The sequence below is a fragment of the Piliocolobus tephrosceles genome, chromosome 18 (assembly GCF_002776525.5).
Source record: "Piliocolobus tephrosceles isolate RC106 chromosome 18, ASM277652v3, whole genome shotgun sequence".
Lineage (NCBI taxonomy): Eukaryota > Metazoa > Chordata > Mammalia > Primates > Cercopithecidae > Piliocolobus > Piliocolobus tephrosceles.
This window is the reverse complement of record NC_045451.1, coordinates 50,953,386-50,978,083: the sequence shown is the minus strand read 5'-3', so window position 1 is coordinate 50,978,083 and position 24,698 is coordinate 50,953,386. Positions and strand designations below refer to the sequence as shown.

Here is a 24,698-nt window from a genome sequence, read left to right as displayed (position 1 = left end):
TAAATTTTATTTATTTACATCTGCTATTTACAATCATAAGCATTCCTATTCACTGCAAATGAACACGGGCAGCCTATCTCCTACCCTCTACAGTCTATGATGGACAATATGAAAATTCAAACCACACATCTTCTTTGCCACAAAGCTGTAGTGAAATGACAGCCTTCTTCTATAGACTCTCTGACCCTCAGAGATATTCTTCCTTTTGGAGACATTTTGAGTATTTTTTGACCATAATCAACATCTCATCAGATAGGTCTCTTGTTCCAAGTAGCCGTTTCAAACTCTGAGGGCATCCAGTGTCTATGAGCTTCCTGCCACTCACAATATTTATACTAGACATTGCCAGGGGAAGAGAAGAGAGTCCAAAAATATGTCCAAATGCTGCCTTGTAAAGGTTGCTATTTATTTTCACAAACCTCAGGGCTGCATTCAGTTTCCCATCTACATGTGTAGGCAGCCATTTCTTCAGTGTATTCCCTGTGTTCTAATTGGCTCACTGTACAGGTTCTTGGCTCTGTGCTTGGGAATTGTCATTGACTTTTAACCCACCTCACCTGCTGAGCAGCTTTCTGTGTTTCCATTAGTATTTCAGGCACCAAATCTCATTTTTAAAATTATTATCAGGATTTTAATTGGTAGTCCTCACTATTCACCCTTAATTAAGTTTAGTAATATTTACATTTTTTGTTTTATTGCATTAAAAAAAAGGATCATAAAGAAAGAAAAATAATTAGGGAAAGAAAATCATTCTTTCAGAGGGAAAATGGAGGATTCCTTAGACTTAAGGCTGGTAGTTAATGGGAATTGTGACTTATGCAGAGGATCTAATAATTGTAAGCATCACGGTTTTACTTGTTTGAATTAATAACTTTAAAAAAGCCTCACTAGCATTAGCAAATTTTCCTTCTCTTAACAGCTGAAAATAACTGAAACTTTCCCAACATCTACTAAAATGGAAAGTTTGTAATTTTCTACTACGACCCGAGGGTTTGGCTATAAACAGCTAATCGAATGAATAATATGAGCATTCAAGTTATACCTGCCTGTTGAATATGGGGAGAAACTAAACTACCTGTAAAGAAAGCACGGGGTGAGAAGCCCCCATCACCTGTATAACCCTCCATATTTCTGTTCACTTTAAGAGCCTGCTACTGAAAACCTTCAGTAAAGGAGTGAATCTTCCTTGCCCCATCGAGAGTTGCTTTTCAGCTGGAAGAAGGGTGTGTCCCCAAGTTTTTACCTGGGAGCAATGATGATCTTGTCAAGCATTTCAGTGAGACCAGCCCAAGTTTTTAGGGTGGGGATCCAGACTGGTTATACGTACCTTCAGTCCTTCTCCCAGAGGAAGGCAGAAACACCTCAAAGCCTGCATGTAAGAACATCTACTGAGAAATTATTTTAATCAGACACCAGCTGAGTGGGAGAAAGAAAAAGAACAGAGAAGAACAAACAAAACTCCCTTGGTCTTGGATGTAAGAGAATCCAGCAGAGATGGACTGGCGTTTCTTCAGAGTAGCTGTAGTGCTGTTCATTTTTCTGGTGAGTGGATTCTGGTAAAAACCCTTCATAATCGTACTCATTGTAAACAAGTGAAAACTTTTTAGAAAATGTTAGTAGGCATTATTTCTAACCTAAACCCCCTTAAAATGTATGTTAATGACAAGGTGATTATATGAACTAGATTTTTCAATAGCATTTCTCTCTTTAACTGAAGACTCAAGATCACATTAATGCACCAGTGTCAACTCATTGTATTACATATCTGACATTGAAGTCATTGCTAAGTCATGCTGGGAAAATATTGAATTTAGGAAATTCCTGTCGTTAGTTAGAAGCACTTTGTGGTTCAAAATCTCTTTTGCAAGAGGGCTTTTAAACTAAATATCACAAGTGTGTCTGGGTTTTTAACCTAATTATTATTATTTTTTTTAGTATCTTTGATAGTGGAATTACTCTAATTTTTAAAACATAAAAATGGCATCCACATAATTTAAAATCATAGCAGTTTGTGGCTGGCCTCGCTATCCAAATAAACTCGTCAGTTGCATATTTGGTTAGAATCTGTATCACTAAATACAAAGCCCCACACTGTTTATGATTTTATTTAAAACATTTTTAATTTCAAAAAATGGCAGTATAGGAGGTTTATAAATGACATATGAAGTGAAGAAGTGGCTACAATTAAAGAGTAAATATAACTATTATTACACTTGATTTTACTACTGGAATGTCAGTGATGACTGTGATACAAAAGTTGTGCACTTGATGGTCAGACGAATGTGATGAAATACTTTATCATTGCCACCTTACATATAATTTGTTTTCTTTTTGTAGAGACAATACTAAGTGCACCACTAATGTATTATGTCAATTTCACTTTCAGTGAAAATTTGAAAATTGTAATCTCTCTCACAATGAGGTTAATGTAATTCAAAAAGGCAGGTGCCGAGTAAATTGCCCTCCAGCTTGGCAGGATGTATAATGCTGTGGTTCACATTTGTTTCTACTTGCTTGATTTTTGAACTGGAATGTTGGGTTGGTATAATAAGTTAGATCTTTGATTCAAGGTATGCTGCTTAGTTTGAATTCAGTTTATTAACTAAGGCGGGACATAATCAGTGGATTTAGTTATAAATGAGCATCAGTAAGCTGGTGGCTTTACTTCCAAGCTTTCCTTCAAACATTAGTCCTATCCCATGCTCTTTTCAGTGGATATTTAGGATCAGTTGATTTCATTACTTAGGGTTTGGTAGGGATCACTGAGCATTATACAGTATGTCATTTGAAATGCAAGAGTTTCATATTGTCAGTAATCAAATACTTTGACTTAAAATTTCAAATAAATTTGATCCATTAAGAGCTATTATAGTTTTGGTTGATCAGCTTGTTCAGATAGGTGTACACTAACTTTCATAGAATCTCTAAGATGTACCTTGTTTCTTGATTTATTTATTTCAAATTAATTACAGCATATCAAATGTCTTTAAACAATCACTTTCTATTTAGTCATTCTCAATAAAATGTATCATCATCAAAATCGTATATCTTGATTGAACTTTCTCCGGCTGTGCCTAGATTGTTTTTTTTTGTTGTTGTTGGTTTATGGGATTTTTTTGGGAATAGGGGAAGAGGAGGTTACCTTATTTTATATTGAAATCAATCACAAGTCTCTCACATGCCTTATGAAAATTATTTCTCAAATAACTTACACTATCATGAATTACAATGTTTCATTTTCACGTTGACATCATAGCTTTTTTTTGAAAACATTTCACTTTCTAAGGTTTGGAAGATCAAAATTTATTTTAAGTACTGATTTTGCCACACGGGATAATTTTGGTAATTGTCCTTTGGAGTTTCATAATCTGTATTTTTCTTTAAAATACTTTTTTTCTTCATAAAACGACCACCACTACAGCAAATTCTTTCAGTTATCTTTGTTCTAGTCTCATTATAAATGCGTGCTTTTACCAAAAAATGAAAAAAATCTATGTAAAGTCTTCATATTCATCTCTACTCAAAGTCAGTAAGTGGGAACCTGCATTAGGAAGTGTATTTGTACAGTTGTTAAGGCCTTTAAGATATTTAAATTGGTCATGTCTTTTAAGCAAATCCACCTGAGAACTGGGTAACTACCTGTTTGCAAGCATACTGTGTATTCAGCTCAATGCATCTGAAGGTTGTGAACCTTGTTCAAATGAGTGGGTTGAATCAGGGAGAACAAAGCTGGAGGAGCTGCTCTTGCAAACAAGATTGCTCTATGGCTAGTCTATTGTTCTGACAAGTCTCCTGGACAGACAAGAGGTTACACCTGCTATAACACTGCAAGTCAAACACATTTTGTTAATTCTGCATCTATTTTGCTTTCTTCTTTTTGTTTCCATATAATCGTTGTATGGAGTAGGGAAAGGAGTTAGAATGTATTTTCTCTAGGCCAGAGAACAATGTTTCCTATGCACCAAATAAAGGAAATCTGTGTGCATGCGTATGACAATGGTAAAAAGTACAGCATGGTCACTGTGGGAAAGCCAAACAGAGCCAGCGGGATCTCTATGGGTTTAATGACTTCTGAAAATTACTTGCAACTTTGCTAGGTCCAATTAGTCCATTTAAGTCACTACAAATATGAAAATATCTTTTTCTAAAAAGGTAAATTTCTGCAGCTCAAGCTCAAAGAACAGAGAAAATGACTTTCATCTATGACCATGAATGATCTGATTATTTTGGTTCATTATATTAACCATTTTCCCCCTCTTTCTATGGGTTAATATTTCATTTCAAAACAAATAAACAAATAAACAAACAAAACTCCAACCCTCTGACCACCTGATGAACTAACTCCACAGTTTGAACTGAACTGAAATTCTGTAAAATATGAGCAGGAGTTTTTAAGAGTACTTTCGGCACTCAGGCTAAAATGCACAGAAAATAAAACACATTTCATGACATAGTTCCTAAACCTATTTAAAGACATCTTAAGTCCCCATAATTGCATTCATAGATGCCTAAAGGAAAAGAAAGACTAACAAATTAGTACAGACCAAACAGAAGGCCAGCAAAAGAGAGGGCTCTTTGTGCTTTCTTGAGCATGTATTATAGTGATATACAGCATAGAGATTCGTGTTTCAGTAAAATATTTTACAGAGAATGGAAGGAATATTTCTGTTCACCTATTCAGTGAAACTTACAAATTGCATTCAAGTATCATCATTAACAGTTATATGGTGTTCATAAAAGCTTTATTATTTCACTGCAGATTTAGGATTAGCATCTTCTGTCACCTTTACAGAAACAGGGAGTACAAATTTATCATCGCTCAATTGGTTTGAGTTGCCACAAAGTAAAAACATTGTGTCATCCCTGTTTTAGGAAAGAGTAGAACCTAAAGCACTGAAGAATGCTGTCTTAAATCTGAAAGGCTGACCCTAGGAATAAGATTCACTTGTTTAACAAATGTCATCAGTCTAGAAATTATCTTATCTCTACCCAGAGCACTTAATTTCTGGTAACTCTTTCTCCATGACACATTCATCAAAGACACGGCTGCTGAGTATCCCTGTGTCCTAATAGACATTGCCTAACGTATCAGCAGGAAGCCTGCTCTGCCAGGCGTCGCAATTAGATTTATAATGCTCCCTCAACTCAGGGAACACCCCTGCCCAATGCTGGGTCATGCCACCCTTGCTGATTATGCTTGATATGCAAATTCCTTCAATGGACTTAGACAGGTCGAATTTTTTTAAATGCCATTGGCTGCTGATCCATGCTCTTAATTGGCCTATGAGAATAGGGCACAGTTTTCCATACTTGTCTAATGAGAAATCATATCTCTACAAATTAATGGTTGCCTGTTGCTCGTAAAACTTCAGGACTGTAAGTTATTTGAGGGCAGGTTCTGTGTCTGATTTGCTTTTGTATCCCTTATAGTGCTCTGCACCAGCGCAAGATTGCTCAAAAGATGTCTAATCACACACAGCAGAGGTACCACAAGGAAATTTTTGAATAGTTTATACAGCTCTTGCCCCACACACTCCAAAAAATTATTACACTATTAAACATAGAAATAATAATACTGGATTTCCTCAGCATTTTAATAGTGTAGTATTAAATTCACTTTGCATTTCGTAGAGGCTTACTATAATATTTTTAGGCCTTTAAAAGTATTAATCTAGCGTTGGATCCACATAATACACTTTCAGTATGTGCTTGTAAAATACACAAACAAAAAGAATAAATTAGAGAATTCAACCCATTAAGGTGTTGTCAACCCCAGACTGATACCCTTTGTCAGAGCAGTACAAAGGAAATACAAGAGGAGTTTTTTAAATAAAGCAAATTGTGATATTTTAGCTTTGTTTCAAGTGCATCCTTGCGATGTATATAAAAGTTAACAATTACATTAGAATTGAATGCTTAACAAAAACTTAACAATTATGTTAGAATTGAATGCTTAGCAAAAAGTGACTGGGAAGACCATCTCACAATTGTCAAATGCAAGAGATTTTTAAAAATAAAAATAGCTTGTTACCCTCAAACCCATTTTTATTATGTGCAAGGAAGCATGAACTTCAGTATTAAAAAGAAAAACATTAAAAATTACTGTAATTGGGGATTTATTAAAATTAGCCTGCAATTTTGTCTCCTGTAGCTTTTAAAAAGTACATAAATGGATTGGTTCCTAAAACAGAAACGAAGGGAAAACTCATTGAGGATGCATTTCAGGTGAATTATTTACTGCTTCCATAGAATTTTAGGACTAGAGGAGACTTTTAGTCTCATATATAGCTGAGGAAACTGAGGCACAGATTGATTTAATGACTTGCGCCAACATCCCTAGCCACCGGGCAAGACAGCTGAGATATACTCAGCCTGACAACCCCTGTGTTCATCTCTAGGTAAATCTCCACCATAACCTGCATAGCTCACACTCCAAACTCATTTGGGAATCCAAACTTCTCCTCTAATTGACAGAAAATAACCTCACTCTTACTCCAGGGACAAGGTCTAGGTCACTTAGGAGAGTGTCCTCCAATTTCCCTTTCCTAATTTATTGATTTTAATCTCCATCCACCTCACCCTTACTCCAGGGACAAAGTCTAGGTCATTTAGTACAATGTCTTCCAATTTCTCTTTCCTAATTGATTGAGTTTAATCTCTATCTATCTTTGCCTTTGTCTTTGAGGTCCTTTCTTTTTCTGCCCATTCTCTCCTGCTCTCCCCATCACAACACTTCTATCAGAATCTTCCTTCTGAACATCTCCTTTTAAATCAAAATCTCCTCCTAGCTTCTATCTTAACTTTCGAAAATCCTTAGGTTCCCCTCTCTCAAAAAATGTCATTGAGTGCTATATCTAATCCTACCATCTTGTCCCTCTGTTCCCTTTTATCACTAATATCTTGAAAAAGTGACCACCTTTATGTCTTCCTCTCCTCCTCTTATTTCCTAACCCCTTGCTGTCAAGCAAGTACATGTTCCATCCCGCTAAAAATATTCTCTTGAAGGTCCCTCAGAACCTCAAGATTTCCTCAGAATTCACTCTGCTCAACTTTTTTACATTATCTCTTTCAACCCCATCTATCTTTCCATTTTCCTTTTCCTCTGACCTCCATTATAATGCATTATATTTTCCTATTGTTTCTTTCACCAGTCCTTCTTGCCTTCCTTTTTTTTTTTTTTTCTTTTTTTGAGACAAAGTCTTGCTCTGTCCCCAGGAGTTCAGTGGTGCAGTCTTGGCTCACTACAACCTCCGCCTCCCGGGTTCAACTGATTCTCCTGTCTCAGCCTCCCAAGTAGCTGGGACTACAGGCATGCACCACCACGCCCAGCTAATTTTTGTATTTTTAGTGGAGACGGGGTTTCATCATGTTGGCCAGGATAGTTTCGATCTCCTGACCTCATGATCCACCCGCGTCGGCCTCCCAAAGTGCTGGGATTACAGGTGTGAGCCACAGCGCCTGGCCCTCTCCTTCCTTTTTTTTAATTCATTTGTTGTCCTTGTTCCTAGTTCAATAAATGTAGAAATTCTTCTAGTTTTATCCTCAATTGCAGGCTGCTTCTTGACTATATCCTCTACTTCAGGAATTTCAAATTCTCACATGATTTCAACTATCCTGCCTGAGCAGATGTACCAGAAATCTACATAGCCAGCTTGAACTTTTGCTCAACTTTTGATCCATGTTTCCAGTTGCTGATCATCTTCACCCAGGCATTATCTGGCATCTCAAACTCAATGTGTTCTAATCTGCTAAATTCTATTGCTGTCTTGTTCCCAGTCCCACAGTTTAAAACTGCCATCCCCTGAGCTTCCTCCCTCGCTTGAACACCCCCATCCCATTTGTTCTCAAGCCCTGCCAATGCTATGCTGCAGTATCCCATGATCTTTCCCCGTCCATTCCCTCTGCCTCTGCTCCAGCGTACCTCCTTCTCACCTCCAGCCTCCTTTGATACAGAGACCCTCAAGAGGTCTGTAATCACCGCCTCTTCCCACTAGTCCTACCGACTGTTGTCACTAGTCCTACCAACTGTGTCAGAGTAAGCTTTAAACCCACAATTTTATCAGGCCCTTCCCACATCTAAGTACTTTAATATTTTCCTACTGCACACAGGCATTTAATATTAGAGCTGCAAAGTTACCTGTATAAAATTTAGTCTACTTTTGTCATTACAAGTGAGGAAACTAAAGTTCAGAGAATTGAGGAAGTATATTGAAGATTTTCCAACTCTATCAAGACTCAGATTTCACTATTTTGCCTTTGAAAGTCCAAGAGTGACTTTGTATCAGAGTTTATTCTAGACTCTGAGCAATAGAAAATAAGCTTACACCAACCCACCACATTTTTAAGCAGACGTGGCAGTTTTTAGATTACAGATCCAATTGAGAGTCTGACTGTATGGCGAAACCTACTTGGTCTTCTGCCCAAGTTGTCTCTCACGGGAAAAAGAATGACCCAGCTTCATAAAGCTGGAAATATTTCTTAGTCATCTGCATAGTTTTCCAAAACAAACAGCAAGCACTGATGCTCCAATGCAGTAAGGGAAGTGCAATAACAGATAACAGATGCATGCACAATTCTGCAGCTATGAAGAAATGGCTTTCAAACAGACAAATAAGGTATGCCCACCTCCCATCCCACACTCACAAACAAGAGAGAGGGAAGAGCGTTCATAAATTCACAGGTAGCAAGGAGCGTGCATTTACATGAACATCATTTCATCATTTCAGTTCTGCATCCAAGATGGGTTCTACAGATAATATTTCAGTTATATGTTTTAAAATTTGGGTGATTTACTTTTCTTTTTTTCTTCGTGCTGTATTACTATCATTGTATGTAAATATTACCAATCACAAGGATAATAGATTAGTTTAAAATCAGAATTTTTCGAGTTCTTAAATTTGCAATATAAATTCTTTGTAGCATGTTTTACTTAGTAGCAATTTACTTGACGGAATAGGCTATCTCATATTTTATTGTAAAACCCACAGCTCAAGTGCAAATTTATGCTAAATTGTATTGAATTATATTTAGCCATAGATTAATATCCAAGACTCAAATTTCCTCATCTGTAAAATGGAGATAGTATTAGCCATGACTCCATGTATTTGTTGTGATGATTAAGTGCATAGATTTACATAAATACATAATCTAATACCTAGTTATTATTTAATAAATTATAAGAGTAATAATAATCATAATTATTAATATTAAATACACAATGGATATGTAATTCTCATAATAAAAACATTATCTTTTTACACTTCTCATATTGATCATAAATATTTATTTTCTGAATTATCTATTGTGACTTTTTTTAAAAGTAGATACTCAGAGACATTGTTTATATTTTCTTTTATGATACAATTAAAATTATAAAAAGAACTTTTTATATTTTTTAATTACTACTCAGCATTTTTAAATGCAAACTATAATTTTCTTATATCAGTGATACAAATAAAATTTTTCATATTTTGCAATTCCAAATAAATTCAATTAAAAGTTGAAAATTTCTTATTTAGGGAGAAATACAAGTATAAAATAATAGTAATAAAGAGAAGAGTAAATTGAAAGGTAAAAACAAAAATTCTTAGCATCATCATCAGACCCAAGACATAAACCAAATCCACCTGCTATTTGGCTGATAAAATAATTTTAATGACTCACAAGCCAATGGTTTCATGTCATTTTTAAAGTAACTGGATTATATAAATTTTAAAGCATTTAATTAAAAAATAACTAGTGTGATTATCTTATTTTTTACAGGTGGTGGTAGAAGTTAACAGTGAATTCCGAATCCAGGTAATATACAACAAATCCATTTTTCCAAATTTTTAAACAAGAAAATAATTTGAGAATAACAATATATTTTCTGAAGAAAATGTATTCTTATAAGTAAAGTTCATATAATGCTAAAATTAATAGATTACCAAAATTACCAATTTTCCCAATTAAATATCCTCTGTTTCTGAGATTATATCCTCTTCCAAAAATCTCAGTGGAATTTGAATTACGAATTCAAATTAATATATACCATTTCTTTATTGCTGTCATTTAAGGTAAGAGATTATAACACTAAAAATGGCACCATCAAATGGCATTCAATCCGAAGGCAGAAACGTGAATGGATCAAGTTCGCAGCGGCATGTCGTGAAGGTGAAGACAACTCAAAAAGGAATCCAATCGCCAAAGTAAGTATCAACTCCAAAGTATAACATTGAAAATCAGAATGGATAAAGTTTCAAAAGCAACTGTCTGTTAAATATTTTGTGAACATGTCTCACTGAGAAACTACAATACGGAACAGAACTATAGTCATCTAGATGATGAAAACTGAAACTCATAAGGACAAATTAAGCAGGTGCTCAGAGAAACAGGTAAACGTTGACTCATCTCTTTGGTGAAATGCATACACATGATCATGTGTTATCCCAAACTCTAGATGAAAAAAGGTCATTATTTTAATAAATAATTTGGCTTTCAACGCATTCAAAGGAAAATTTTCAATGTGTGCTCTTTTTGCCTCACAATGTATTAGAATTGAATTCCTACTTTTTTGTTTGTTTATTAACATTCACAAGGTGCCCTCTCTCATACCCCTTTTCTACTCATTTTTATGTATCTTCCTTTCTACATATACACACATACTCAGAAACACCCCCACAAATTCATGAACATACAGGTACACACATCCACAGATACACACACAAATATACACATACATCCACACAGACACTCACGAAGACTCCGCACTAAGATTTGTTTACAGTCAAACTATATTTTATTTCAAAGAAAGAGTTCTGGTTTCTATAACCATTTATTTGTGTGGTCTCCTTCCTTTTCTGCTAATACTTCCTTCCCATTTTCAGAATTCAGAGCTTCCACTCAAACCCAGATAACACTTGTCACCTAAATAAATCTACTTTCTTTGAAAACTGTACATTGAAAAAAAATTGAAGATTAAAGTTGCATGATGACAACATTGGTAAACTCCTTAAGAGGGCAAGCAGTTTCATTCTGTAGCTCCAGTGCAAGCACAGACCCTGCAAATAGTACAACATAAAATTTTAACTGTTGAATGAATGAAGGTATGCATGATGATTGCATAGACTTAGATATAGTGGGGTGATATTCTGCTTTTTTTCTTGTTTGATAGAAGTAGAAACTGCATTTCTTTAATTGCATTGCCAGTTACCATTGAAAATATTAGAGCTGTAATTGTTACTCTTATCTAGGAAAATAATTCTCCATTGTCAACATTTCCTGAATAACAAGGTCATCACATGCAACAACTCTCAAGAAAGTTGTCATATATCAAATACAGAACTCTATTTGCTTCCTGTAATATTTTTACTTGTGTTCCTTCTGCAGATTCACTCAGATTGTGCTGCAAACCAGCAAGTTACATACCGCATCTCTGGAGTAGGAATTGATCAGCCACCATATGGGATCTTTGTCATTAATCAGAAAACTGGTGAAATTAATATAACATCCATAGTTGATCGAGAGGTCACTCCTTTCTTCATTGTAAGTGGACTTCATGTCAATATACATGTTCATGCTGAAATTCTTCTCAGAAACTCTTAATCTCAGATCATACCTAATTTGATTTCAAGAGTCTCAATATTTGGCATTTTTGTTTGTTTCTTAGTTAACAAGCATCCCATGACCGAAAAGAAATGCAAAGATTAAGGGAGAAGGAAATGTTTCACTTAAGTGTTAGCAAAAATGCTAACCTCTATACTGTCTTCATTGGCAAACTAGAGTATTTGTTTGGAAGGACAAATATCTAACTTTTTAATTTTTCGTTTTTTTAAAATTCGGTAAAGAATGTTAGCTTCTTTTAAGTCTAATGTCAAGTAATGATTCTAGAGCTACTGCAGGACTGTTTTCTGAGCAAGTATACTTTACTATAAATTTGTATTCCTCAAGCTCACCTGAGCTCCGAATGCACCTTGAAAATTCATCCTTTTAAGTGAATCTCACTCCATTCTTTATAGGAGCTGTCACACAGTTTAAGTATCCTATCTCTTCAAATCCTCTACCTCATTTCCACTTTAAGCAGTTGACACTGTGACCAACTTCACGAAAAAGGCTGAGGCCATCCATCACAAACTCCCACAATTATTTCTCTCTCGCCCAGCTCAGAAATGTTCTTCATTAAATCAAAAGCAGGATCAATTGTTTGCTTTTTCCCACAGTGTATTCCAAGACATTTCCATCGTCCTATAATTACCAGTTACTTGGAGAATCATTCCATCACCTCTGTTTTACTGTCTCCCTTCTGCTGACTCCTTGGCTACTCCCATTCCCCTCTATCATCATGGCCAACACTTCTTAATATTAAAAATAGGAATAAAGAAACCCTATTTTGCTCCTGTTACCTCTTCTATTAAAACCACATCAATCCATATCCCAAAATACCTTCAAATAATAATCGATATTTGCAGTTTTCACTCACACTGCCTGCCTGTTTTCCTCACACAACTTTAATTCTTTAGCCTTCAATTCCAAATCTTTATTGCTACCATCTGTACTACAATGATCCCCCACACACTTTAAAAAGGCATGCTACCCTGTCAGCTTTTCTTGGAGCACAATGAATTTTTTAAATCTTTATTATTTTTTTAGAGACAGGGTCTCATTATATTACCCAGGCTAGTATCACAATGCATTTATATATGAAATATGCCATTTTGTAAAATAGTACACATTACACTTAGGGACGCTTCAAATACAAATAATAATAATAATAATACAACCCCCCATGTAGCTACTACCTAGCTTAAGAATGCCACATTTGCTTTCCTTTAGTGACTGTTAGCAGGGCTTGTGCCTATGTTCTAGTTAAACATAATAATTATTTTAATTCCCCATAGTGCTAGTATAATGCTCAAAGTAAGAACTTAATAAATCTGTGTTTCACAATATAATTATTTATCTTTTCTCTCCCAGATCTACTGCCGAGCTCTGAACTCAATGGGCCAAGATTTAGAGAGGCCGCTAGAGCTCAGAGTCAGGGTTTTGGATATAAATGACAACCCTCCAGTGTTCTCAATGGCTACATTTGTAGGACAAATAGAAGAAAATTCTAATGCAAGTAAGTAATGTAGTGGCTTCCAAATCACTCCTAACAGCCAGGCACCTAACTGGAGACCAAACTATGTCAAATACACATCATGAACGTAACAGATAAACCATAGAAAATATGCAAAATAGCAAGTCTTTCATTTCAACTATGGAAACAGCTCCAAACTGAGAGACACAAGGCGTGATTCCAAAGCAATGAGGAGGATTTTCTCACATAACTCTCAGGCCAGCCCTGTAGAAGAGTCCTAACAAGAAATTTTAAAGGCATTTTGCACAGTGGTGGCAGGGGCATCGGGATGTGAATTCAGCCTCCCAGTCTAACTGTGTGGATGGGTAATCCCACCCTTTTCTGCTCCTACTGCGTTCCCCGCTTCCCTCCTACCTTTTTAAAGTTAGCTACTTTAAAATCACTTATAGAAGTCACTTCCACACAAAACTTCATTTTGTGGTTTAACCTGTAAGTGATGAAATTTCTTGTGAATTCCAAAAATCCCTACACTTTACTTTTATTCATTAAAATACTGTACCTATACTTTCAACTTTTAAAAATGCTATTATAAAAATGCTCATTAAATTTACACAATCTGGAAAGGAAAGGGGAACAAAAATCTGTTGTCTGCATTTCCTAGTACCATTTTTCAGAGGTATGCACTGTGTACGTGTTCTATTTAGGTAAACATAAATCACATGTTTTTTTAACATAAATGGTATCATCTGTTACATACTAATCCACATGAATCTTTTTTTTTTTTTTTTTTTTGAGACGGAGTCTCGCTCTGTCCTCCAGGCTGGAGTGCAGTGGCGCAATCTCCGCTCATTGCAAGCAAGCTCCGCTGCCTCCCCGGGTTCAGGCCATTCTCCTGCCTCAGCCTCCCTAGAAGCTGGGACTACAGGCGCCCGCCACCACGTCTGGCTAATTTTTTTGTATTTTCAGTAGAGACGGGGTTTCACTGTGTTCGCCAGGATGGTCTTGATCTCTGACCTCGTGATCCACCCGCCTCGGCCTCCCAAAGTGCTGGGATTACAGGCGTGAGCCACCGTGCCCGGCCCACATGAATTTTTATATAAATATATTTTGAACATATTTCCATATCAGGACACTTAGATTGTTTCACTGCTTTCAATAGTTGCATGGAATTTAATTATATAAATTATATAAGTATATATAAATGTTAATTATCTAGTGAAAACATTTTAAAGGTTATGCTACAATGAATACAGGTGGGGGATGACAGATGCCTTGGAGCATTTGTAGGAAAATTGTATTTGAAATGGAGTTGGAGAGGAGAGAACAATTCCAAAGTTATGAATGAGCACTGGCAGTTTTTCACATTCTCCAATAACCCAATAATCTTCATCAAAACTACTTATAAAATTAATGAAAAAGATAAGAGACAAGACAATGTATGTAGTTAAACAAGCATTTGTTTACATCTACTAATTACCTTACACTTGATGAAGGATCACCCAAAACAAAACAGTAATAATGTATATTTATCAAATGTGCATTATTCATTAGGAACTTTATATAGTTTTCTCTTATTAATGATTTAATTCTCACACAAATTCAATGAGGATGGCAGTAACATCATCCCCATTTATAGATATAGAAATTGAGGCCAAGATCATATAGCTAGAAAGTGTTGAGAAAGTTGGGAAAATATTGGTCTGGTCTTATTATCATTTTGTTTTGCCACAGCATCCTTTAAAAAAGAAGAAAAAATACTAGAAGAAGAAATAGGCAGAATAATACATTTCCTTTGTTTCCCAGTTATCAGCAATGTCTAGATTCCTAGTAAAATTTGATCTTTTTATTAGGCAAAGATATAGAAAAGAGCCAAGATATTCATATGTTGAAGGAGTAGAAAGGTAAGACAATGAAGTCCACATCATGTGGATCAACTAACTCTAACACTTTTTTGGAAAGGTGATATACTATACTGTAACAAAAATGTAAGTCGCCCATTTGCAATCAATTTTCCTTGATTTCTAGATACGCTGGTGATGGTACTCAATGCTACTGATGCAGATGAACCAAACAATTTGAATTCAAAAATAGCCTTCAAGATTATAAGACAAGAACCTTCAGATTCACCAATGTTTATTATCAACAGAAATACTGGAGAAATTCGAACGATGAATAATTTTCTAGACAGAGAGGTAATTCTTTTTCTTTGTGGATTTTTAGTCTCAAAGGAACTGATTCTAAGAGCAAGAATACTGAAGAGACAAAAAGATGAAGAAAATGATGTTTTAAATTTTTACCTGTATAAGTTTTTCACATAATTCTTTCATGTAAGAAATATTTTTTAAATGAAAAAGGGAGGATTTTTAAATTACTTTTTGTACTCTTTTCATGTAGTTAATTAATTAAAATTTGCTTCAATTTAAGAAAGCTATATTGTGAAAGTACATGAAAATATGCCTAAGGTACAATCAAAAACTCTATTTCTCTAAAAAATGTGTTCTATAATAAAATGAATTTAGGAATCACTTGCTATATGTCCACATTTTGGTGAGTTACAATGCATGTGAGTATGCTGGAGGCTCCAAGAATATTTACATACTAAATTCTCTTTGTTTAACCTAGCAGATCTAGGCTCCATTGACAACAGAACCCTTGTTTTTCCTATGTAACATCTATTGATAGCCCACCCATTCATTTACTTTGGGAAATGAACCACAGGATAAGAACAATGGATAGGAATTAAATGACAGCCTGACCAATCTTTTTATTTACAAATAAGAAAATAACTAGTGATTGTTAACAGAGTAAAATCAGCATTGTGAGGTTTCTAGCATGCTATGTGATTTCATGATTTAGTTTTAAAATATGTGCTTTTTCATTATTTTAAAAAATATTGTCTTTTAACAGAATGTTGCTGACCTAAATGTACATTAGGGGCATAAGTGAGGAAGCTTTATTTTCTGATGGTATTCAATTGATTTTGTTTTAATTATTAAAAATGACAATCTTCTTGCTGATGACTTTTAGGTTTAGGATAAATCACATTATTTAATACTCTTTAACTATCTAAATGTTAAAAGCTTCTAAGTTACCTAGGTCTCCCTTCATGCATGTTTGAAAATAAACATTAGAAGAAATTAAATGTTTACTTTTTTCTCTCTCAAACTTTCTTAAACGCCCAGTGTGGTTTCGCTCATGTCAAAAGAGCTTTCATGGTAAAGCACTGTAAGAAAGGGCTGTCAGAGGGAAAGGGACTCTGCAGCCATTGGGAAGCCACCAGAGCAGATATTCTCAACCTGGGGTCAATGGAGAGACCTCAAGATGTCTCCATAAAACCCCCTCAATCATATCCATCATTTCGAATGAGTGCGCATTTTTGCATAGGTCAAAGAAAGCCTCCATAGCTTTTACCAGCTTCTAGAAATGTAAGCACCATTGAATAGAGTCAAAAATAGATACATCACCAATAACTCCATTGCCACAATCCACTACCTCCCAAAACACAAATCTATGTTACCTCTCTATATGCTTCTTGCACGCTCGGGGCTGATTATTTAGGTTATGAAATTTTCATGCCATAAACTTTTGGTAAACTTACTCTCTCTCCTTGAGATCATTCTGGTTTGTTTTACCCTTTATAAACTTTTTCAATGTCTGGGCATATTATTATTAATAAGAAATGAAGTCTTTTAAAAAGTGTTGCCTCATTTAAGTAATGCATGATAAGCATTATTGGGAATAATCACATGAAACCTGTGGATTTTCCATATTCTGTGTTAACCCTCCCTCTATCGTAGATTTATGTAAATGTTGAGCCAACATTTCAAAGAACTTTACATAAGGCAAAGTAAAGGCTGTCTACGTCAAGTGTGATATTGCTTGTAATATGTATTTTTAGCAATATGGCCAGTATTCTCTTGCTGTAAGAGGCTCTGACCGAGACGGCGGGGCAGATGGCATGTCAGCGGAATGTGAGTGCAACATTAAAATCCTTGATGTCAATGATAACATCCCTTACATGGAACAGTCTTCAGTAAGTATTTGTTCTTGGAATTAATAACTCTAAATTCACTATATACTAAAACATATACGAACAATTCTACTTACAGAGGCACATGTTATGTTTAGGTTGACATACAACCCAAATGTACACACATACCTTTTACTTATTCTTATGCAAGAATAGATGGAGTTAAGCAATGAAAAATGAGATGAAAACTACAACATTCCAGTATAAATCTACTCTAGTTCTCTTTTTCACACAGTTTGTGCTAAGAGTTTTCACTTCTTTTTTCAGTATAGCGTGGATATTCAAGAAAATACTCTAAATTCAAATTTGCTCCAAATTAGAATAATTGATTTGGATGAAGAGTTCTCAGCTAACTGGATGGCAGTAATTTTCTTTATCTCTGGAAATGAAGGAAATTGGTTTGAAATAGAAATGAATGAAAGAACAAATGTGGGAATTTTAAAGGTTGTTAAGGTATGGTGTAATTATCCTAAATATTTTGTTTTCTTAATCTTTTTTCAAAATGTTAAACTTAAAATAAAATGATGCTAACATTTCACAAACTTGACTTAGTGAAAGAATAAAAATTACTGTGTTTTAAATTTATATATAACATAGAGCTTTTTAGTATAGTCTTTCTGCTTATAATCATTTTTTAAAAACAGGCATTGAATTTTAACTTAAAACATTTTGTCAATACATTACTCCCAAATAGATCATATAAATTGAAAACACCTTTAAAATAATATATTTTATGCTTACAACAAAGTATAATTAATCCTTAAGGTTAATGTTTTAAGAATTTTTTAAAAGCATATTTAATAGGGGCTTTAAAACTGTGTCCATGTCAACATTGTAAGTCAATTATTACACATGTGGAATATCCATCATGTAAATAAAAATGTGTTTATTCCTCCAGTGTGTTTTCATAAAGTTTAAATTAAATTACTATAAATGTAGAATTATCATACTCCCATCTCACTGTGGCTGCTGATCAAGGCTTATTAGGAACACAGATATACTGGAAATTTGGTCCAAGTCAACTGGTCCAGAACAACTGAATGCTCTTATGTCCTCCCCATATTAATGGTCCACATTTACCTGCAGTAAAATTTCATGAGATGTGAGAAAAAAAATTTGCCTCCTAGGAAGCTGATAGTCAAGTTTCTCCCTGTGCTACACAACTTGCAGAGTCCATTTTTAAAATCTACAACAGCTGTGCATGGATTGTATATGTTTCATGCAATATGTATTTTAAAATATAATCCTTATTTAACTATTTTTTTTCGGAATAGGCCTGGAAAACAGACTCTCAAACAACTCTGTCCCCATAAGAATCTGTGACTTTTTGCCTCCTGTGTCTTCTTAAAGTGTCACCATGCCTACAGCTTATATTTAACTTGAGACAGTGTGCAGGTGCTTTAGTTTATTCCTCAAAGCATCCCTGCAAATTAGGTTATATTATTTCCATACTGCAGATAAAGACATTGAGGCTCCAAGAGAGCATAGAACCTGCGTAAGTTCTCATAGCTAGTAAGTAGTACAGCCAACATTTAAACCTAGTTTTCTCTAGATATGAAGTTCACATTCTTTCCATGATACTATTTAGGATTCAATACTGGGGAAATTGGAGTCTAATCTATTTTGCCCCAACTATTATATTATTTAGAAAATTATTCAACCTATCCGTCCTCAATATCTCTATCTGTAAAATGGGAATGATAATCGTTTGCCCAGAGATATCTTTTACTAAATCCTTTGTTATAGCTATATACATATATATATTATGTGTGTGTAATGTATATATACATTTGATTTTACAGCCATTCTTTGAATTACGAATGAAACCAACATTAGAACAAATATTCAAAATTTTAGCTAAATAAGAGAGCTCAATGCGTGAATCTCTATTTTTATCTAAATTACTCTTGTGAAATTTTAGAAAAATATATTTGGTATATATGGGCCTAATGGCATAATTGTCTGTGGATTTCATGTGTTATAGATATCAATATCATTTTTCATAAAGAAAATCACTACTTGATTATTTTATGAGATAAATATTTCCTAGAACATGTTGAAGAAAATATTTATTTATAGTATATATATTACGTTATATTATCTGATTTGTTCAAAGAGTCACACTTACAGATGTGAAATTTCTTCTAAATAGTTCTTATGGATAAAACCATTCAAATGATTGAAACCCTAATATATCTGACCCATACTGTGTAATAAATAGCTACTTTCTGAAAAACGTAAAATGATTGAAGGTAAGATAAATTGTCTTTGCACTAAAAAATACATAAATTTCACTCTCCATATTATTTTAAGTTTTTAATTTGTTTGGTGTAGAACTACAGCTCGTGTCATACGTTTGCAACTTTTCAACAATGAATCTAGGGCAATTGAATTGTTTCTTACTTTATTTGCACAAATTTACAGCAGTTAAAGATTAAAAATTGTGTATTTGTGTGCATTTATGTTTCATAAAAGAAAGAGAATCATATTTTTTTTTGCTATTATCAAAGGATTTCTCTTTCACCTGGAACATTTGCTCTTCTTATACTAAATCTATTTTACTCTGTATTTTCTAGCCCTTAGATTATGAAGCTATGCAGAATCTGCAACTTAGTATTGGTGTCAGAAATAAAGCTGAATTTCATCATTCAATTATGTCTCAGTATAAACTGACAGCAACTGCAATTTCTGTGACTGTGTTAAATGTAATTGAAGGCCCAGTGTTTCGTCCAGGTTCAAAGACATATGTTGTAACTGGTAATATGGGATCAAATGATAAAGTGGGAGAGTTTGTAGCTACTGACCTGGACACAGGTAGACCTTCAACGACTGTTAGGTAAGAGTGAGATTTTCAACTAATTTTCCTTACACACTGAACTTAAGTACATATGTTCTTTTTATAGATTATAAGTATCTGAGTTAAAGTACTTTCATTATTTTTGAAACTATCATTTAATTGTAAAAAGTACTATAAACTGTTCATTTAAAATGTTTAACTTAAGAAAACGTAAAAATTCATGCAAGATGTAAGATGTTAAACTGTAAAGATGTGATATGTGAAAATAATACATCTCGAAAGTATTGACACTCCTGTATTTCTGTATCTTACTGATCAGTTAGCTGATTACTATAGGCTATGATTGGTCCCTCAGAAGAGTTTATGGAATGATTCTCCCATTGCAAATCTGCCCAGCTTTAAATCAATTAGGTTTTATTAGCTCATTTCAATTATATTCTTCACTTTATTCAGCATTCAATATTGGTCAATAACACTGGTATGAAAAATTAGTTATATTAAGGAAAACTATGCCATGTCATTTTTTAAAACTATATATGCAAATATTTCTACCAAGTCACAAAAGAAAATCTGTGCGTGTACATGTACCTGTGTTTGCACATGTGACTGACAAGAAGAATGGGAGAAGGACTTTACCCATGCATTTTTTGTTGTTTGGGGTTTGTTTGTTTGTTGAGATGGAGTTTCACTCTGTCACCCAGGCTGGGGTGCAGTAGTTCGATCCGAGTTCACTGCCACCTCCGCCTACCTGGTTCAAGCGATTCTCCTCCCTCAGTCTCCTAAGTAGCTGGAATTACAGGCACCTGCTACCACACCCGGCTATTTTTGTTTTAGTAGAGAAGGGATTTCACCATGTTGGCCAAGTCAGTCTCGAACTCCAGAGCTCAGGTGATCCACCCTCCTCGGCCTCCCAAAGTGCTGGGATTACAGGCTTGAGCCACCGCACTCAGCCCACCCATGTATTTTAAAAGTTCTTTCTTGGTGTTCTCCTCACATAGTGTGAGTAGTTCTGTTAGAGGTCCTGTCACACTGTACTATGTTGCTGATGAGCTCTCTTGTACCCCACAGGAGTGAATTCACTGAAGGTAGACCCAACCTAGAGCTTAGCAGAATGCTAGAGACAGAGACAGAATTACCTGACCAGTGTTTGTTTCACAAATAGTAGATGAGAAGAAAAACATGGAAGTCAAAGATGAGGAGATAATAGAATAGAGGCTCAAGGCAAGGCCATATTTTGGAATTCAAAAGAGGTCTTGCCAATTTCTAGTGCATACGGGGAGGAGGAGTGGAAACAGGGGGGAAGTGCAGGCCAAGCTGATGCAATAACTTCTTTGTAAAAGAATAGTTTAGAATTAGGAGCAGCCCAGGAAATCCTAGGATTTGGGTCTTCTGTAATAGTTCTGCTGCTACCTAAATCAAATGAAAATGAGACTGCAAGCATCAAAGGATTGTTCTGACATCCAACTGGGCATAAAAGGACACTCCATCAGAAATGGGTGCTCAGTAATTTTTTTTTCTTAAATGTAAATCTGGATGTACCCCTGAGTGGCCCCATATAGCTAAGCCTGCCCTGAAAAAAAATAAAGTCTCTAGTAATTGGAAACTATATCTAGGGGTTACAACTACTCACTGGAAAAAAAAAAAAAAACATTTTAAATTAAAATTTCTTTTTTTAGATAGCTGACATTAATCTGTATCATTTTCTTTCAAATACAGATATGTAATGGGAAATAATCCAGCTGATCTGCTAGCTGTTGATTCAAGAACAGGCAAAATCACTTTGAAAAATAAAGTTACCAGGGAACAGTATAATATGCTCGGAGGAAAATACCAAGGAACAATTCTCTCTATAGATGGTAAGAAATCAATTGACATTTTTATCTTTTCTAGAGAAAGTTGCGTATACCTTAAGATAATAAAATTTTAATTATTGCATTTTAAAGTAACCCCTTTCCAACAAAAGTTGTCACATTGGGCATTATAGACTCATATCTTTAACAACTTGAGGCAGTATAATTTAGTAGCTAAGATCGTGAGTCCTGAAATAAGACTAGATTTGTGTCTTCTACCATCACCTACTAGCTATAGAATCTTAGAGAAGTTATTTAATCCATCTATAGCTGTTGTCTCTTTTTTAAAATGGAACAATAACAATATAGGTTTAGAAGGATGTGATGATAATGATAAAAATAGCAACAAAAACAAAACAGCAGGATTAGCATAGTTGAGCTGAAAGGACATGGGCTTTGATATCATATAGACTGGATTTAAACGTATTTCTGTTATATTCCAGAAATGTTTTTATTCACTTATTTAGAAAGTGTATAATTGAGTCCTAACTAAATGTCAGCCATTGTGGCAGATTCTAGGGTTACATCAATTAATAAAGTCAGACAACTGAGCTCACATCTATGTAATAAAGATTACAAAAACAACCTCAAGTTATTCCCATATTTTTGCTGAATAATTCCACTTTCAATAATCTTAGGAAAAGTTTAAATATAACAAGCTGAATGCACAAGATGTTAATGACAGCACTAATAATTAAATATTGAAAACCACATCAATAATAGGTAACTGGGTAAGTAAACCATGATCCATTTGATATAAAATTATATAACCATCAGGAACTATGTTAATAAAAAGTTTATTAAAATACAAAAGAATACTTATAGCTTAAAGTAAAAACAAATGGAATGAACCATATGATCACGTCAGTGTAACATAAATAATGAGCAACCATTAGGCATTATAATTAAGGACAAAAGACCATTTTAAAAAATATCAGCGAGGGTTGTCCTTGGGTGCTGCTACCATGAATTTGGTTTCTGGTTTTGTTTTGCTTCTTTCTGTAATTCTATACTTTTCAAATTATATATAATATCCAAATTATATATAATGTCCAATTATAAATAATATCCAAATGTAAAGAAATAATCCAATAAATAGTATTACTCTGACTAATAGCTATAATAATAATATAATAATTTAATTGATTTTTAAAACCGAGTCAAAAACAAGGGATGATTTGGCAAGTGAGGAGAAACTATGGGAATAAAGACATTGAAATAAATATTGATGTAAAGAATAATTCAGTATTGTCCAACCATTACTACACTAAATGTCTAAAATATTTCTTCCATTATGAACGTTATTACAGATGCTCTTCAAAGAACTTGCACTGGTACAATTAATATTAACATTCAAAATGTTGATGGAGATGACAGGACTAATAATACAGAGGCAAACACTGACGGTACCAATACTGGCAGAGAAGAAAGTACTTCTTCCACTGACTATGAAACCAGCACAAGTTATGGTGTCTCCCAGCAACCAGTTTCTAATGGAAACAATAACGGAGGATTCTTCCCATTGTTCGCAGACAATGTGCATTTCGGTCCTGCTGGCATTGGACTGCTCATCATGGGGTTCTTGGTCTTAGGATGTGAGTACTTTAGCAAATCCTATGTATATGTGTCCCCCAAAAACTGGTGGGGGAAGAGATACGCTTTCTGATTCTTTGATAAAACGTATTTTACAAACTCTCATTTTGTGCAATTATAAAGAAATTTCTACACTTGGCACTGGGTTTACAAGGTGAAAAAAATTAAACTTCTTGACCCCTTACAGGACTGTGGAGGATAAAAACTTATTTGCAATAAGTCTCAATGTAATGGGGAAATGCCATAACAAGCAATAGCTCAAATTGCTATTGCAGTGAAGAAGACAATCAGAAAAGACTACAGAGGGGGCTGGGTGTGGTGGCTCACGCCCGTAATCCCAGAACTTTGAGAGGCCAAGGCGGGCAGATCACTTGAGGTCAGAAGTTCAAGACCAGCCTGGCCAACATGGTGAAACCCACGTCTCTACTAAAAATACAAAAATGAGCCAGGTATGGTGGCAGGTGCCTCTAACCCCAGCTACTCAAGAGGCTTAGGCGGGAGAATTGCTTGAACCCAGGAGGCAGGGGTTCAGTCAAAAAAGAGAAAAGAAAGGAAGAAAGAAAGAAAGACAGACAGAAAGAAAGAAAGGGAGAGAGAAAGGGAGAGAGAGGAAGGAAGGAAGGAAAGAAAGAGATAGAAAGAAAGAGAGAAAGGGAGAGAGAGGAAGGAAGGAAGGAAGGAAGGAAGGAAGGAAGGAAGGCAGGCTACAGGGAAAGAGTAAACTCTGAGTTGCGTTTTAAAAGATGAATAAGAGTTAGGCTGATGGACCAGAGAAAGGGAACACAATACAAGGAAAAAAAAACTATGTGCAAAAACCCAAAAGAATGAGAGTGCAAGGTACTGCAATGAAGAACTCCAATGTGCAAGAAATAAAATAAGTGCACGACAGCATGGTGAAAGTTTAGACTAAAAGATAGGCAGGTCTCAAAGAGATTTTATTTATACTAACACTGCATAGTATTAATAAAAGAAGAGTCAAATAGACCTAGGGTTAAACTCTGGTTTCTAAGCCTAATTGTCTGATTCTTCCGAAGGTCACCTAACCTTTCTGAGCCTTGTTTTTGTCATGTATGAAATAATACTTACCTTAAAACAATGCTTTGATGATGAAAAAGAAGTACCACACATGAAGCATTTAGCGTGTTCTATGGCCACTAGGGTAGCACTAGTCAAAGGTCTAGCCATAAAGGTAGAATACAGTGGATTCTCCAGGTGGCCTTTAACATTACCTTGAATGATGATAGAAATTAGAGCAAGATAAACCACATGGCACAGTCTTTAAGAAATGAGAACAGGACCTCTAAAGTAAGTAGGTTGTAGTCTGCACATTACAATTAAATTAATGCAAACATTGTCATTTTCAAATGTGGAATC

At 34.9% G+C, this 24,698-nt stretch overlaps 1 protein-coding gene across 1 annotated transcript in view; it reads left to right on the top strand.

Moving 5' to 3' along the window:
* Positions 1-1,282: 1,282 nt before the first annotated feature.
* DSG1 (desmoglein 1) overlaps positions 1,283-24,698 on the top strand; it is a 35,647-nt gene continuing 12,231 nt past the window's right edge. The window contains exons 1-11 of the mRNA XM_023207494.2: positions 1,283-1,542; positions 9,763-9,798; positions 10,056-10,187; positions 11,368-11,523; positions 12,952-13,096; positions 15,080-15,246; positions 16,953-17,087; positions 17,352-17,537; positions 19,661-19,920; positions 21,598-21,737; positions 23,042-23,326. Of these exons, the coding sequence (XP_023063262.2) occupies positions 1,495-1,542; positions 9,763-9,798; positions 10,056-10,187; positions 11,368-11,523; positions 12,952-13,096; positions 15,080-15,246; positions 16,953-17,087; positions 17,352-17,537; positions 19,661-19,920; positions 21,598-21,737; positions 23,042-23,326 (1,690 nt within the window). The 5' untranslated portion in view covers positions 1,283-1,494. The remainder of the gene's footprint in view (positions 1,543-9,762; positions 9,799-10,055; positions 10,188-11,367; positions 11,524-12,951; positions 13,097-15,079; positions 15,247-16,952; positions 17,088-17,351; positions 17,538-19,660; positions 19,921-21,597; positions 21,738-23,041; positions 23,327-24,698) is intronic.